General features: G+C 39.7%; 1 protein-coding gene across 4 annotated transcripts in view; it reads right to left on the bottom strand.

The window, feature by feature from the left end:
- The window catches only part of COL14A1 (collagen type XIV alpha 1 chain), a 123,460-nt gene that overhangs the window by 66,501 nt on the left and 40,361 nt on the right, over positions 1 to 16,598 (bottom strand). For all 4 annotated transcript variants that reach the window (XM_037381270.1, XM_037381272.1, XM_037381269.1 and 1 more), the window contains 7 exons: positions 16,329 to 16,480; positions 15,208 to 15,337; positions 9,752 to 9,897; positions 8,306 to 8,435; positions 4,960 to 5,099; positions 2,076 to 2,202; positions 897 to 1,036 (listed from right to left, as the gene is read on the bottom strand). In XM_037381270.1, the coding sequence (XP_037237167.1) occupies positions 897 to 1,036; positions 2,076 to 2,202; positions 4,960 to 5,099; positions 8,306 to 8,435; positions 9,752 to 9,897; positions 15,208 to 15,337; positions 16,329 to 16,480 (965 nt within the window). The remainder of the gene's footprint in view (positions 1 to 896; positions 1,037 to 2,075; positions 2,203 to 4,959; positions 5,100 to 8,305; positions 8,436 to 9,751; positions 9,898 to 15,207; positions 15,338 to 16,328; positions 16,481 to 16,598) is intronic.

Consider the following 16,598-nt stretch of genomic DNA (forward strand, 5'->3'; position numbering starts at 1 on the left):
TGACAAAAAGATGCATGAAACCTCAGGCCAGGTGCAAAATGTCATCTTCCCCACTGAGTTCTGTATCCAGATAAACAGTTTGCAGATGTGGCCTCTCCTCACAGTGCTGATGCCAAGAAAGCAAGATGTTTGAGAGAGTCATTAAAGACTGAGGAGTACAAAAGAAGCCAAAATAATGAGTAAATAAAGAAAGAAAGGGAAAAGGAAATGAGACAGACTACGAAAGATGAAAGTTTGGGAAAGGGAGAGAAAGTGTCTGTCTTATTCTACTTGGAAAAAGAGAATAGAACAGGAAAATGAAAAAAAAAAAAAAAAGAAAAATCATTTAAAAATTCAGACCGATGAAAATGGCATTGTGGAGAAAACACGTAAGGGCCTAGAGCAAAAAATACAGCATGAGGTGGGAGAAAAGACAAAGAACCACAGAGAGGAATAAAGGAACAATATAATAAATTGGCTATGTGTAAATTCTTCCCTTTGCAACATTATGTAATTAAGGCTTCGCAGGCATGTTTACTGTGGCCAGCACATTAGGCAAATGTGGATCAATCTTTATGTGACAATATAGCTGCTCTGCAGCTAACGTCGTCTTCACAGCAAAGTGAAGGTCACGAACCTCTAAAAATTGAAGTAGCATCAAAAGCCATGCTAGTTCTACAGCAGTTGGCACATTACAGATTAGATTGATTATTCACAAAAGAACTCTTCTCTCCCCACGTCCTCTTCAAAAAGAAACTGGAATATTGGTTTGAGTTTGCTTTAGAGAGCTTTGCAGTGGAGTAGATTTTTCTGTAAGCCAATTAGCCATATTTAATTGGTAAAAGTTGTGACATAGGTGTCTTCAGAATGGAATTCTCTCTTCCATTTCATACCCTCAGGAAGTCAAGGCAACTCACCTCTTCAGCTTCCCCCCCTTCCAAAGGAATCCATGCCAATCTGTAAAAAGCAATATCTGATGAGGTGGGCTTCCAGCTGACCCTAAAACTATCTCTCGATGCTTCATCAATTTCCAGATGCTGGGGAGCTGGAACTCTTTCTGCAAAATTTTATGCAAAGAAAAGTGAGAGTAAATTATTCTCTGCTACTTGCATAGATGGCAATCTCAAGCATGTACGATTTTACTTGCAGTTTGTCACAAAGGGTATAACATGGGAGGCAGATAACAAAGGCACTATGGAATTCTTTGCACACTTATTTGTACTTAGGGAAGGGGGTTTGTAGTGGGGGAGGGGAATATGCACAATACATGCTCTTTATCTGCTCTAACTGGACAAGAGTCTTTGCCTGCTCTCCAATGAAGGAGCTCCATGCAACCCTCCGGTCCCTCTCCTTTGCTCAGAGCTCTGTGCACCATGCTCTTTTCTTTTCCACTACCTCAAAGCAAATTCCCAATCTCTTGGGAGATTTCCAGAGATTCTATGTGCATTTCCATTTGCAGCTTACACATATCAACCTCTTGTTCCATACATGCGTGTTCTCCCTCTTCCACCTCATGTTTCTCTTCTCTCAAAGTCCTTCTCTTCCCATTGTTGTGTTAGAAAACATTAATAAGTGTCATCAGTTATTAGTGCAGAACTACAGTTACAGTTCTGCACAACTATAACAGTGCTAAACGACTACAGAAGCCTTAAATGTCTTTTGGTGTTCCAGTTTCTCTGTATGTATATAAGGTTCTACCCTTTATTGCCTAGATAGTTCACTGGGTTAAATGTATGACTCAAAACTGATCACACTTCAGCTGGAAAGACAAATGCCATCACATGGAATGATGCTTCAGAAAGCTGGGAAGACAAATGCTTTCTACCTAATCACAATAAAAGATGTGGAAAGACTTAATGAACCTTATCCACACAAATGTTTTCATTATGTCAAAAGGCTACTCCCATGAACGAGGATGCACTTGGCCCCATAATAAAGGAGAAAAGAAGCTGAAAACTCAATGAAAATAACAGAAAGCATTCCATATATCTGAATTCAGTCACAGACACTTGCTGTTACTGGTCTTACTTTCCAGTAAAGTAAAGAGAGTATAAAAATTCTTCTTGGAAACCCTTCAAAAGTTCAGCAATACTCACTTGTGGTAAAGCTGCCAGTAAGTGGTTCAGATTGTCCTTCATCATACAGGGAGAAAATAGCAACAGTATACTCTGTAAGGGATGCCAGATTTTTTAGAGTATGGGTTGAAACATGACCAACCTCCTCCTAGAGAAAGCATAATTTGCAATAGATATTGATCACACGCTTTACATTATCAGTGTCTGAAATTCTGCTGGGTAATAATGACACAGAAAGAGAATGTCATGTAATTAGTAAAGAAATTCTGTGAAACTATGAACAAGTGTAATTTTGGGGCCATAAAAGCTGATAAAATCACTTAAGATAGACAAACTAGAGAAAAAGAAAATTTTGTTTACAACAAACTAGGGAAAAGGAGAATTCAGCCTTAGTAAGCCTCCAGGCTAGGAGCAAGGGGAGGAGTTCACTGCAGCTAAACCTATAATGTGGCCTAAAGGGACCAGGGGTGGAGATTGTAATGGAAATACCTTTAAATGGTTGTAACCCATGATCTGAGTTTCATGTTATAGGAACAATATAGCAGCAACCACCTGAACCAGTGGACAGGCCTTACAAGAAGCAGCGCAAGTGCAGCAGTGACCTGACCTGAGCTGGCTTTGGTGCCCAGTAACTCCACACAACACAACACCTCTCCTGCCCCGAGTCACCACCACAACAGATGGAGCCCAAAGTCATGGACTAAATGAACTCCATGGCCATTCTGTGGTCATTTTACAGACATTTTACAGGGGTCATCCATAGATTAAGGGAATTGTATCTGTGTATTATATCAAAGGATGGGAAAGGGAGTGGTGGGTAATGAGGATGTAATGGATAGTGTGGGAGCTGAGCATGACGTAAATGGTATGGAGTAAGGCGTGGAGAATGTGCTGGTTTTGGATGGGGTAGAGGTAATTTTCTTCACAGTAGCTAGTATGGGGCTCTGTTTTGGATTTGTGCTCAAAACAGTGTTGATGATACAGGGATGTTTTCATTATTGCTGAGCAAGGCCTTTTCTGCTTCTCATCCCACCGCACCAGCGAGGAGGCTGGGGCTGCACAAGAAGCTGGGAGGGGGCACAGCCAGGACAGCTGACCAAAGGGATATTCCATACCGTATGTTGTTATGCTCAGCATATAAAGCTGCGGGAAGGAGGAGGCAGCAGATGGAAAATTTGGAGTGATGGGATTGTCTTCTCAAGTAACTTTTATGCATGACCGAGCCCTGCTTTCCTGGAGATGTCTGAACACCTGCCTGCCCATAGGAAGCGGTGAATCAATTCATTGCTTTTCTGTGCTTGCGCACGCAGCTTTTGTTTTACCTTATTAAACTGTGTTTAGCTCAACCCATAAGTTTTCTCACTTTTACCCTTCTGATTCTCTCCCCCGTTCCCCCAGGGGCAAGTGACTGTGTGGGGTTTAGTTGCTGGCTGGGGATAAACCATAATTCTAACTCATTAGCTAACATATCAGCACTGTGTGTTCAGGAACCCTGAAGGGGAAGGAACTTTCTGGGCAGTTGAATCCAGTCCCTTCTCATGGATAATCATTGCAGAGACCATTATGTTTAACATCTGTCAAGAGACTAAATGACAGTTTCATCTGGTCTCTATCCAGGCTGCAGTTAATATGACTTTGCTGGGGATATAAAACTGGAAGCTGTATAAACTGACAGTTTAGCACTCTAATTATTCAGTGTCACATTAGCTTGGCACCACAGGGGAAATGCTACGAATACAGAGCAAACAAAAAAATGCCATCTCCTCTTTGAACAGACATAAAGGAAAAGTTGAGAGGTAGATAAAAACCTGCTGAATGTTCACTTACACTATAAAGTATATTACCACAAGCCCGAGATGTTCAAATACCATTGTGATGAATACAGACACATGTATTATCTATATTAAGGGTAATACATAGGAAGAGGTCAAGTGATTTCTAATTTAAATTTTAAGGCACCTAGCAGAAAGAAAAGACACAGAACTTTGGGCAGGTATTTACTTTTCTAAACTTGGGAAGAGTTTCTTCAGGTTTAATACAGATACTCCATCTTGTACGGATGAAAGACCAGATATGTCCCAGAAGAAACATACTTACACATAAAAACTATTAAAGACTTTTTTGGAGAGCTAAGTTATCCATGAAAACTTATTCTGTAAGGGATCTGGACTGTTTTAATAATTGGACCTGTTTACTGCAATTATTTTTTTAAAACCTCTTCTGTATTTTTTTCAGATTTCTGTATTGATATCATTCTGTCCCCTTTTTCATTCTATCACAGAATTCAGGCTGCTAAAAATTATTCTAAAGCACCTTTAGTAACAAGGCATAACTAAATATTGCGTAAGTAAATTATTAAATGCAAGAGTAAGTTAGAACATCTTGGTATCACCTTATCACTCTGTTCAAGCCAAATCCTATTTTCAGGAAAAGACTTTTTGATATATAATTAAAGCAATAAATGTTAAGAAAATGTGGTGAAGTCATCGGATAGTCTTTTTGAATGAGCTTGAGTCTATGACATATGATTTATCGAAAGCCTTTTTATCTAGACTGAATCAAGAAGAAGTATTCCCATACCATGCATTTAATCAAGATCCTGCACCTACAAAATGTTGTTCACTTGAGTAGTTTCCTTCAGATTATGTATGCCAGCAATGACTGTTCTGGTATGCAAGAAGTTCAGAGTACTGGTTACCCCACCCCACCCCAAACATATGGTCCACTTCAAATGTGTACCAAACACTAGAGCAAACTCTTACCTGCAGTAAGTTTCAGAATTCTCTAGCAAATCTTTTGTCACAGCTTGCAAGGTAGCTTTTGTTTATAAAAGTTACACATAATAATTACAGAAGTTTGGGGGGGTCCAAGACTGATTAATGGAAGAGAGATCCTAATGATTTACCTCATTGGTTTCTGTTCCATCTGTTTTAACATACATGATGCGATAGCCATTTACATTTTTGGAAGCAGGATCCCATGTTAGCTTAGCACTACTGTGTCCAACATCAGAAAATTTCAAGTTTGCTGGTGGACTTAGAGGCACTTGAAAAGAAAAGAAATAAAACCATGAAAGTGATTCCAGGTTTTAGCTCTGAACTTATTCATGTCTTGAAAATAAACACCACGTTTTCCATTCAAAAATTTATACCACCAATACTTATATTAAAAGACCTACTGCAATGGAGCTACACAATACTTAAAGCCAGGTAAAAATGGCTTAGCTCTTTGCTGAAACAGATGCTAAGTGCATCTAAACTAATACAGAAAAAGGAAGAAATTACATTATTGTTCATCACAGACATCATAGCAAGATCTAGCCTACACAATACCTGCAATAAACTTGTGTTTGTATTTGTGAATTTATTTAATTCAATTACATCTTCAGCCTATATGCATTTGTTTTCCATGAGTACCCAGCAGAAGTATTTAATGACGAGCATTTTGGCAAAAAAAAAACTTTCTGAATCCTAAAAGTCCCTGACATAAAGGTGAGTTTGTCCAAAATGCATAACTAGCTCAGAAGACCTTCAAAGATCTGTCTTTTTTACCTCTCCTTAACTTTGCCTCTTTCATTACAGAAAGAAACCCTTTCCCAACAGCAACACTGGTTAAAGGCATATTTATATACTATATATTCTTTAACTGCCATAAGCTGAAGGAAAACGAGGTCATGCAAGAGTGAGTCTGAGATTGCATCCACTTTTCTGTCACACCAGGGAAAGTGATTTGTGCTGTCTGTTACTCTCAGCAGTAGGTTCTACCTTAACCCAACATCTGCTAATTTTCTCTGAATTGTGAAACCTTTCTGTCCATCCTGCCTTCACACACACACTCCTCACCAATCCATGTGGACACATAAATATCAGCACTTCAGAAGCTGTTTCTCTTACACAAGAACATATGGGAAAAAGCAGCAGATAAAAAAACCAAAACCCTGCTTTATGTGGGATTTTTAGCCAGGCCATATATTGACTCAGAATCTGCAAGCAAACACCTAACCAGCTTAGGAACAGCCAAGTCAGCTTGGCTATGAGAAGAGAGAAGACAGGAACACGTTGGAATTGCATTAGATGGGTTTGCCACACTTTCTGGCATTCAGTATATTCCTCTGAGTCTAGTGAAGAGAGTATCACGTGCTGGCTCTCCTTTCTACTTTCTGTCAGTCATGGAATGCACTTCATTTCACCATCCAGGCCATACCACAGAATGCTTCAGTCCCAGTCCTTTCCTTTTGGAACCAACCTCCTGACAATGTTGCTCTCAACCAGACAGGCAGTTATGTGATATTTACAGTGAGTCTTAGATAAATACTGGCCCCAGAAAGAAACACCACCTCAGAATGAGCTTGCTGGTCATGCCTCTGTTTGGCACAGAGAAAGGTTTTCCTACAGTAACCAAGATGACACAATGTGTAGAATCTATCATTTACTAAATACAGAATATCAGATACTACACCTAATGCTACAACAAATCAAGCAGATCACTCTTCAGGCAGATATATGCTCCAGGAAGAAAATGCTAAGTAGCCTGTTTATTAGTTTGGAGCCAGAAACTATCACAATTAAAAAAAAAAAACAAAACACCAAACAACTTAAGTAAAAAAAAAAAAATAGCTTAAATCTGAATCCAGACAGGAAATATATTACCATTGAACGCTGACCATGTGGGACAGGTGTGGTCACCAAGAGGTTTCTTTCCTCCCAGAATGACCCACTAGAAGAGGGCGAATTTGAATAGCTGCATATGGAAGGGTAGAATCAATCTTCTCTCATATTACAGTGCTAAAGACCAGTCAGAGTTGGCTGCATTGAGTCTCCCTAAAAATAAATGAAGGCTGTAGCCCAGTTAGTTTTGGTTTTTTTCTGGTCAGGTAACAGCAGTGATGATGGGCTGACTAACGTATGTTACTAGCATCTGTGGTCTCAGTCTGCAGTCATGAATCTTCAGCTTGTATCTGTATCTGGAATTTGCATGCAATCTTCCACCCAATGTGTTAGCCAGGTTTAGGGCTGTGTAGCCTCCAAGATCATATGACATGAAGTGGATTCAGGCTGGCACAGTCATAAACTACGTAAACTACTGTTTAGGATAAATGAAAACCAGATATTGGGCAGATATTGACCAAAAAAAGAAGAGGGGGGGGGGGGGGGCAAGAAGTGAAACACAAAGAGAGCGAGAAAGGAACAGAAGGACAAAGAGCCAAAGATTTTATTCTCCAAGTATTAAGAATCTTCTGCACTCGCCTCAAGTTCACAAACAAGCCCAGGTTGCAGTAGTTCACTATTGGCCCTTGTCTGTCTACAACTGTCTTCTCAGAGTGACCCAGTTCAAACAACATTCCTAGAGCTTCTTCCACCACTACTTGCTGACCTTACAAGCAACTGCTCTGGCCCTTCTTTTTCTTAGCACTTGCATGCCTCAACTTCTCTCACCTATAAAATGTAAGTCACTTTCACGCTGTCTTACTCATGCCAGGAACATAGAACAAGAGGAAGCAATCACTCCACTGCTGGGAGAAATAGAGATGTCACTGAATGCAGTCCCAGAAATAACCCGGCAGCACAATCACTTATTTTCAATTCCTTTGTCTTCCAAATGCTGAGGCTATTTAGAGAGCTGACATATAGTGCTGTGCACAGTTAGCAGAGGACAGAATTTAGCTGGCAAAATTCTTCCTGCTTATGAAAAACACACCATCTATCATTATCATGAGTGCACTTTCCAACCCTTCGTTTACCAGATGTTAGGGAGCAGGGGTTGGACAGAAATCTTCTCTTTGCTTCTTTTCCATCTGTACAACTACCGTGCCAGAGGAATGAACTTCATCTGAGCAGGCTCCCTGACACACCTGGTTCTCTGGCTACTGGAGGCTAAACAGAGCAGTCTCAATTTAGCTCTATGTGGTGACCTTCGTTCACCTTCAGCAAGTTCAGAAAACCTTCAGTAGTTCTACTACTATGGATATATAGTGGTACCTAGTACCACTACCAACAGGGATATCCATAGTACCACTACCAACAGGAGAGAAGAGTTCACAATCCTGTTCCAAAACCAAGATGCTTTGTAGAAACTCACATCCTCAGCCTCTATAAATTAAGCATTCACACTGAGAAACTTAAGTACAGTTAAGGCTTTGCCCTATGGACTGTTCAAACCAGATTTTAAAATCAGATGTTTGCTCTAATCTGTGCAAAGACCATTCTGAAGTTTTATTAACACTGAAGTGAATATAGATATGTGCTACCTACATGTAGTTTCTTGTCCTGTAAGGGGATCACTAGCTTCTTCTCCAAACATGGCATAAACCGTCACGGTATATTCTGTATTTGGCAGTAGTCCATCCAGTTCAAGATCTGTTGAGGCCTCCCCAATTTTTATCTAAACACACCACGAATAATAAAAAACCCACGTTATTTCTGAATTAGCTCATGATGGGGAGGATAATATTTACACACTTGAAATTAGATATGTGATCAAATGCTCTGCTGAGCATTTGTCTGATACTGTGCCGGTGGTACCTGGCCCCAGATGTTGGGATTTTGCACAATAATCAAAATAACAAAATTGTCCAATAGCAAAAAGCCAACATACAGGTAAAAGGACTTTAAACGTAACTGGTCACATTAATGATGGCAAAACAGTGCTCTCTAGAACATGCAGCTACTAAGACCTTTTCGTTCCCAGCTACATCTTGTTTCATCTTTGATCACAGGACTGAAATTTCATAGGAGGAATTGATTTCTGTGCACATTGAGGCTCAGTTTTGTATCATTTTCCTCCTCTACTTTTCACTGAGAGTCACATTAACACAGACTGACTTATCCACTGCAAAAAAGTCTTTCTCTGGGGTAAGGCTCAGCCCTCCTGAATCAGCTAGTTTTCAGGGAGGCCCCATTTTTAACAGAATTAAGTGCTCACAGCCACTCATTTAGCAGAGAGCACGTCTATACGAGCTTTCAGTAGCTTCCTACACTCTCCACAAGTTCACATGCCCCTGCATGCTTTTTAGTGTTCTTGCTTGAACAGAGATGTTGTACATAATCTTAATTATGCATATAGAAACTTGAGCACAAACTTTTAAATCCTAGCCCAGAAGTTCCATTAGAACTATGCTAGCAACTTTAGAAAAGTCTATTGGGTTTACTATTTTAGTGACAGAGGACTGGAGTTTACCTTGTCCCACCTACTTTTCCTTCTAAAAATATTTCTAAAAACTCTTTTGATGGAAGTTAGTATTTTTATATTTTAAAATAAACATTGAGCAGAACTAAAAGAAAACCAATAAAGGTCACACCTGCAAATTTTATTTACTTTTAAAGGTCCTGATATGAACAAAGGCTAAACTTCATATTCTTCTGATAACAGACTTAGAAAATAAGTTAGTTTTACTTTATTTTTTTCTTCCTTTGAGTGCTACTTTTATATGATACAGTATCAGCTCATATATAATTTCAAAAGTGTCACTCAAATTCAGCTGAAAGTGTTGCATTTTTACGGCAATGACATAAAAATAATCAACTGATACTTGCACTTTATTCATAGTCTGAAACACATACAGTACCTAAGGCAGTCATGGAAGAAAAACCCAAAGTATTTGCTGATCAAGTTGAAGGTTAAAGGTGATGTACTAGTTTATTCTTTTAAAGATTTATGTTTTGAATAAATTCTGTTCAAATGAAAGCACAATACATCACCTCCTTCTCATCTGCTGCCAATCCTTCCGTGAGGGGAGCATATAGGATCATGTAACCTGTGGCACCTGCTACTCCATTCCACTTTGCTCTCATGCTGCTCTGTGACACATCGTACAATTGCAGATCTGATGCCATTGGCAAGGCAACTACAGTGGAACAAGAGACAGACACTTCAGTGATCTCACTTAAACAACCAGCTATTTTTCAAGCAGTTTATTTTACCCCAGGAAACACAAAGGAAGATAGCTATTGCCAGGCGTGGAAGTGCAGTCTGTATGCCACGACTATGAAGAGCTGATTAGTACACAAAAGAACGCAGAATTAGAGAAACAAGGAAATGATGACCTAACCAATTCTAAAGCAGAGCAGGGTTACCCCTTACCAAGCATTTCAACTCTTTGTCCTAAATGTCTTTGAACATTTCAAACGGGAGGATTTCTGTTCTTTAAGCATCAAATCATCTGTTCAGATCTCACCCTTCCCTGTCCCTGATCTCCAGGAGGATGGCCACTGGCTATGGAAGAATGGGCACGGTTCCTATTAAGAACAAGTAGCAGTCCCCAGAGGTGGCTCTTTCTGGCAATAGTTCCCAAGTCAGAGCATGGAAGCGACAGCCATGAGGTAGGACACCCTGGAGGAAACCCTGAATGAGCACAATGCACATGTCAAAATATTTTGACTACAAACTGTTGTGTATTTAAGGCCTGGACTGTCCAAACTGGCTCCCAGGCTTATGTCAGTAGGATTATGGAAACGAGGGCAAGATCATTCATTGCAAATCATGGTGAATGCTAACCTGGTGAGTACAACTAAGCAGGCTGAGTGAAATTCAAACATTATTATGAGGTTTACTTGTGAATTTAAGTCACTGATACAAGAACACAGCACCAATCTGGGTTCCCGAATATTTCTTTGTATTTCTGTAACTCTTTAGAGTAGTATTTTGCACTTCTCTGATTGTTCTTACTTTTATGCTCTCTTGGAATAACATCCCAAGACCTCTCCAGTGCTGTTACATCATTGATGGAACCCACCAAAATATCCAGTCACTGGAGAGATATAGGGGAACTTTGGCTGCTTCTTTGGAACTTCTACACTGACAATAGTCCCTAAAATGACTCAAAAGAGTCTGAAAAAAACCAGAAGGCAATTAGTACTTGATATCAAACCTTTCTTATTAGCAACTCAGAAAGAATGTAATAGGCTGGATGTTAAGCCTCTACAACGCTCTGCTTTGCATGTTTCTGAAGAATCTAATCTGCAAACACAGATTCAGCAACCAGTTCCAATTAGAATGCTAGCAATTCACGGTTTCTCTAATCTCCTTGCCCAAACAAAGTTTGCATCCTGTCTAGCTGACATCTCCAAGGAGTGGCATATCTATTACATAATGTTCAACAAGCTCTAACAGAACTCTCAACTTCCCATGTACTAAACACGCCAGTCTAGTCCTTTCTTGTTCATTGAGGCTGTTCATTCAGTCTGTTGTTCAGGTCTGTAAAAGTGGGCAAAACTTCAAACCAGGTCTCTCTTTACATTTCCACTTCCAGGTTACCCATCTGTCTTCACTTCCAAACATTTTGAAGCCTGCCTCCATCCTATTTAAACCTTTGTTGATGTGTTGACTTCTATTCCCATGAATTCTCAACAATTGCTCCCTATAATTGCTCTAATTATAGGGAGAAACTACCCACAAAAATTTTCAAATGTACTTCAGTGTCCTTCCTCGGAGCACCACTCAGACCTCTGATACCTACAGAACAGAAGTACATGTTGAGATATTCTGAAGGCACTTTCTACCACATTGTCTCATTCCTAATCAAACTGCCTAAGGATCACAGACAAAGTACTCATCACCTGTCTTTTTCCTTCCTTTGAGTGTAAAAATATACAAGAAAAACATCCTCTAACTCTTATTACTTTTTTTTTAACTCTCAACAGAAACTCTAAGATACTTTGGCAATATAAATAATAATTAACAAAGAGGTGACTGGAAATTAAGCAAGAGGTTTTCTACTGGAATCTTCAGCTGAAGAGCTCAGAATCTCAAACATAAATATCCTGTAGTTAATGTTGATTTGCTTCTTGGACAGTTACCACAGTATCCTAATACTCTGGTAACATAGGGATAAATTAAACCTACTAAAAAGCAACTGGAATAAATTAAAATTTGTAAAAATATATTTGCATCAAATTAAAATGTGAATGCATTTCATACTTATTTCAAGTTAGAAATTACTATTAAATCAGAAACCTATCTAATTATCTGTACATTACACACATTGAATGTATCTATTTAGATTTCACATAGCTGTAGGCTATTTTCAATGTTCTATATGAACAGATGTGACTGGTGGCTATTTTAATCTGTCAGTATCTCACAAAAAGGCAGGAATTTAAACTGCAATTTTCCATAGTTCTCCATTAGCACAGTAAAAAATACTTTCAAATTGCAGGTATTTTATTATGTGAAGTGATTAATACTTGCACATGTCAGACTATTACTTCCAACACACTATCAAAGACAGCTGTATAAAATGCTTGATGCTGCATGACCTCGGGGTGTGATCTGATCAGATCTCAGAAAGCCAGCAGGGTTGAGCTCCGTCAGAACTTGACTAGGTGACTTCAAAGGAATACCAGGTGCAATACAAAACAATCCTGTTGGCTTAGTACGTGACTGTTCTCTCTGTCTCAATACATTTAACAGGTCCTAACACTGTGTTATGGGGTATAACACGGCTACAGATGACATTCTGGGAGACTTGAAACTAAAATAGTCTCAAGTAATTTTATATTAACCTGTTTTATTTTCTTTTCAGATTGGGAAGCACAAACACAGAATTCAAAGGACCATTGAGGATGACAGGCACCTCTTGAGATCATCTAGTCCAGCTAACTTCCCTGTTCGGAGTCACCAGGAGCAGGTTGCTCAGAACCATGTCCAGTTGGGATTTAAATATCTCCAGATATGCAAACTCCACAGCCTCTCTGGACAACCTATTTCAGTGTTTGACCAAGATCACTATAAAATCATCTCTTCTGTTCATATTTAATTTCATAGTTTTTTTAATTTGTGCCCATTGGCTCTTGTCCTGTCAGTGGGCACCACTGACAAGAGTCTGGCTCCCTCTTCTTCATTCCCACCCATCTGGGATTTTTGTATATTGATAGGATCACCCTAAGCCTTCTCTCCTCAAGGCTGAAGAGCCATAGCTGTCTCAGTCTCTCCTTCCATGAAAGATGCTCCAAGCCCTAATCATCCTTATGGACTCACTCCAGTAAGTCCACATCTCTCTTGTATTGGGGAGCGCAGCACAGGACCAAGCATCCAGGTGTGGTCTCATCAGTGTTGAGCAGAGGGCAAGAACAACCTCCCTCAACCTGCTGGCAATCCTTTTCTAACGCAATCCAGGAGGCGTTTGACCTTCTTTGTGACAAAGGTGCATTGCTGGTTCACAGTCAGCTCATTGTTTCCCAAGACCCCCAGGTCCTTCTCCACAAAGCTGCCTTTCAGATGGTCATCCCGCAGTGTGTACTGATGCATTGGGTTATTGGTCTCCAGGGGCAGGGCTTTGCACTTCCCTTTGTTGAAATGCATGAGGTCAGACATGCTTTCCCCTTCATACATCCATGCTAACTAATTCCAATCACCTCCTTGTCCTTCATGTGTTTGGAAAAGGGTTTCAAGGATTAGTTGCTCCATCACCTTTCCAGGGATTGAGGTGACAATGCTCAGCCTGTAGTTTCCCAGATCCTGCTTCACAAAGGATTAACATTTGCTTTCTTCCAGTTTTCAGGAACTTATCCCAGTCACCATGACCTAGCAAGGATAACCGAGGTAGTCCTCACAATGACATAGGCCAGCTCCCTCAGCACTCACAGATGTAGTCCATCCAGTCCCGTGGACTTATGCGTGTCCAGTTTGCTTAAGTGCTCCCTATACTGGTACTCTTCAAATGAAAGTAAGTCTTCCTTTCTCCAGACTTTCCCACTGATCTCAGCAGCCTGGGATCTCTGAAGGCCATTTTAACCAGTAAAGATCAACCTCAGTGTTTTCCACTTTGTCACAAGGTCCCCTTGTCCCATTCAGGAGTGGGCCCATGTTTTCCTTAGTCTTCCTTTTACTGTTTATTCACTTGTAGAGTTTGTTCTTATTGCTCTTCACATTTCTTGCCAGGTTCAGCTCCAGGTTGGCCTTTGCTTTCCTAAACTTAACTCCTCAAGATCAGACAGCAACTCTATATTTCTCCTGGGTCACCTGCCTCTTCTTCCATCTCTTATACACTTCCTTTTTATGTCTGAGTTCTGTTAGGATTTCCTTGCTTACCTATGCCAGCCTCCTGTCACCTTCGTTTTATTTCCTGCTTATCAATATGATCTTTCTTGAGCCTGCAGAATGTGATCGTTGGGTATCAAGATGTTATTCTGGATCCCCCTTCTCTCTCCAGGGCTATAACCCTTGGGATTCTTCCAACCACGTGTCTGATAAGACTGAAGACTGCTATCATGAAATCCAGAGTTGTGGTCGTGTTTTTTGCACTCCTCCTTCCTCTTAGAATCCTGAATTCCACTATCTCATGTTCACTGCAGCCAAAGCTACCTGTGACTTTAAACACCTGCCGTAAGTTCTTCCTTGGTTTTAAGTATCAGCTACAACAGAGCACCTTCTCTTGCTAGCTCCTTGATCACTTGTGTCAGGAAGTCATTGTCAAAGCACTGTAGAAATCTTCTAGATTGCTTGAACCCTGCTGTTTTGTTCTTCCAGCAGATACCAGCTATTTATTTATCACATATTGACTTCCTGGGTCCTAGTTTAACTAAAAAGTTACTCTTTACTTTCATTCTTATAATAACTGTCATGTTTACTAAAAAAGTAACTCTATTTTGTATACAAATACATAAAATTGAAGTCATCAATAGCACATTGTCTCAGGTACTAGTACAGTTTTCATTATAGAACTCCAAACTGCAAATGTATTCATTCTAACAATATCCCAAGTCACCGTTTTACAGACAGAAAATAACTGAATCATTAAGGAAGGAACTTACAGAAGTTACCTTGAAATCTTTGGCACTGGTGGGAATCACATGCAGGTGTTTCTGGTCCCACCTAATCCTCCAGTCATGAGATCATCTTCAGCCACAAACCTAATTTATAAAGCTTGGCTCTGCACCCAAAGTGTGGAAACATTCTAATTTAGGGTTCAATACAACTGACTTCAAAGTTCAGCCCAGAGATAAAACCTTTCTCAGTGTTTAAATATCCACAGAGCATTTGTACTTAGGAACGTAGCACAGAATTAATTCAAAGATAAATGAATGTAAGGCAAATGCATTAAAAGAAGCTAAATTGGAAGAGACTCCCTTCTGTATTCCTTTTTCAGAAAGACTAATGCTTCCACAGTGTGATTAAATGCAGTCAAATCCATAACAAACACGGTAGGGATACTTACGTGTCGTTTCAGTTCCACGGAGGCCCTCACTAGCAGCATTCGAGTATATAGCAAATACAGCTATCTGGTATTCAGTTAAAGACATCAGGTTTTTCAGAACTGCTGTCGATAAGCTTCCATCTACCACAACCTGTTCAGAAGAAAATGCAGCTAAATACGCATAAAGCAAACTGACTATACTACCATCAAATCAACAACTCTCCTTTCAGTCAATTTTTACACCAGCATCTAAGAATCAATGTACTGAAGTTCAATTCATAAATCATTTGCTTTTGCTACTTTATGTACAGTAATGTGTCTGAAAAAAGAACAGCAACTTATATGTAATCAAAATGTTTAGCTGATACAGGCAGCCATTTACAACACAGGAATTGCTTAGATAAATAAAGGAATACAGCTTAAGAGTGTGTATTGGGCACTTTTGGATAGAACTACTGCATCATCATAAATATTCCTTTAGTATTACATATGTACACACACAGTACTTCAAATTGACATTAATACATATCCATGCTAAACAAGTTTCTAGTACAAAAAGAAATAAAACATATCCTTAGTTAAATCCTTTGGCTCTTCTGCTTTTCCATTCAATTTTGTAAGTTGTCAGCTGAAGCCAAGCGCTTGTTACACTGCATTTTTTCCTGCTCTAAAATGCCTGTCTTATTCAAATAAACACCTCTCTCCAAATTTTCAATGACCAGTTGTAGGTGTCCCAAAATATGCACTTGTATCATCTTCCTTTTATGAATTACTTTTTCTCAGAACTGAAAATCCAGCTTACCATCTGCGGCTACCTCTTCTGTTCTTGTGAACAGAATGGTGCAGGGGAAGTCTATAGAATTGGTTCAAGAAAGCATATGTGTAAGCAAAAATGCAGGCAGTTCACCCTCAAAAAGTGCTCATTGTTATAGAACAATTACTTTAAATTGCATGACAGAAAAGCAGCCTGGCTACTACCCAACGTTCACTACCATGCAATGTGACTATATCTCCTTTCTGTAGCGGGTTTCAGAGCCCAAATAGGGAATTTCAGGGCAGATTTAAATGAGACCATGGATTTGCTGCCTGGCTAGTTCTTGCTGTTGTATTAAAAAATTCTGGAAAACTTCTCCTCCTGTTACCTCTTCTGGTTGTCCTCCTCGAGTGGGATAGTACACAACCCTGTATTTTTCCACTTTGCCTGGTGCATGGGTCCAGCTAACCCGGAATCCTCTAGCTGTTACCTCAGATGTGACCAAATCCGAAGGAGCCCCAAGTGAAGCAACAATTGTTCCTAGGTTAGAGACAACACAATTTTTTATTCACCTCTGCAAAATTGTAATTTTTTTGTTGTATTTGCTGAAGCTCCAAAGATCACTCCTCATCAGAAAATCAAATAATTGGCTACTGCA

Source organism: Falco rusticolus, chromosome 3 (assembly GCF_015220075.1).
Source record: "Falco rusticolus isolate bFalRus1 chromosome 3, bFalRus1.pri, whole genome shotgun sequence".
Taxonomy (NCBI): Eukaryota; Metazoa; Chordata; class Aves; order Falconiformes; family Falconidae; genus Falco; species Falco rusticolus.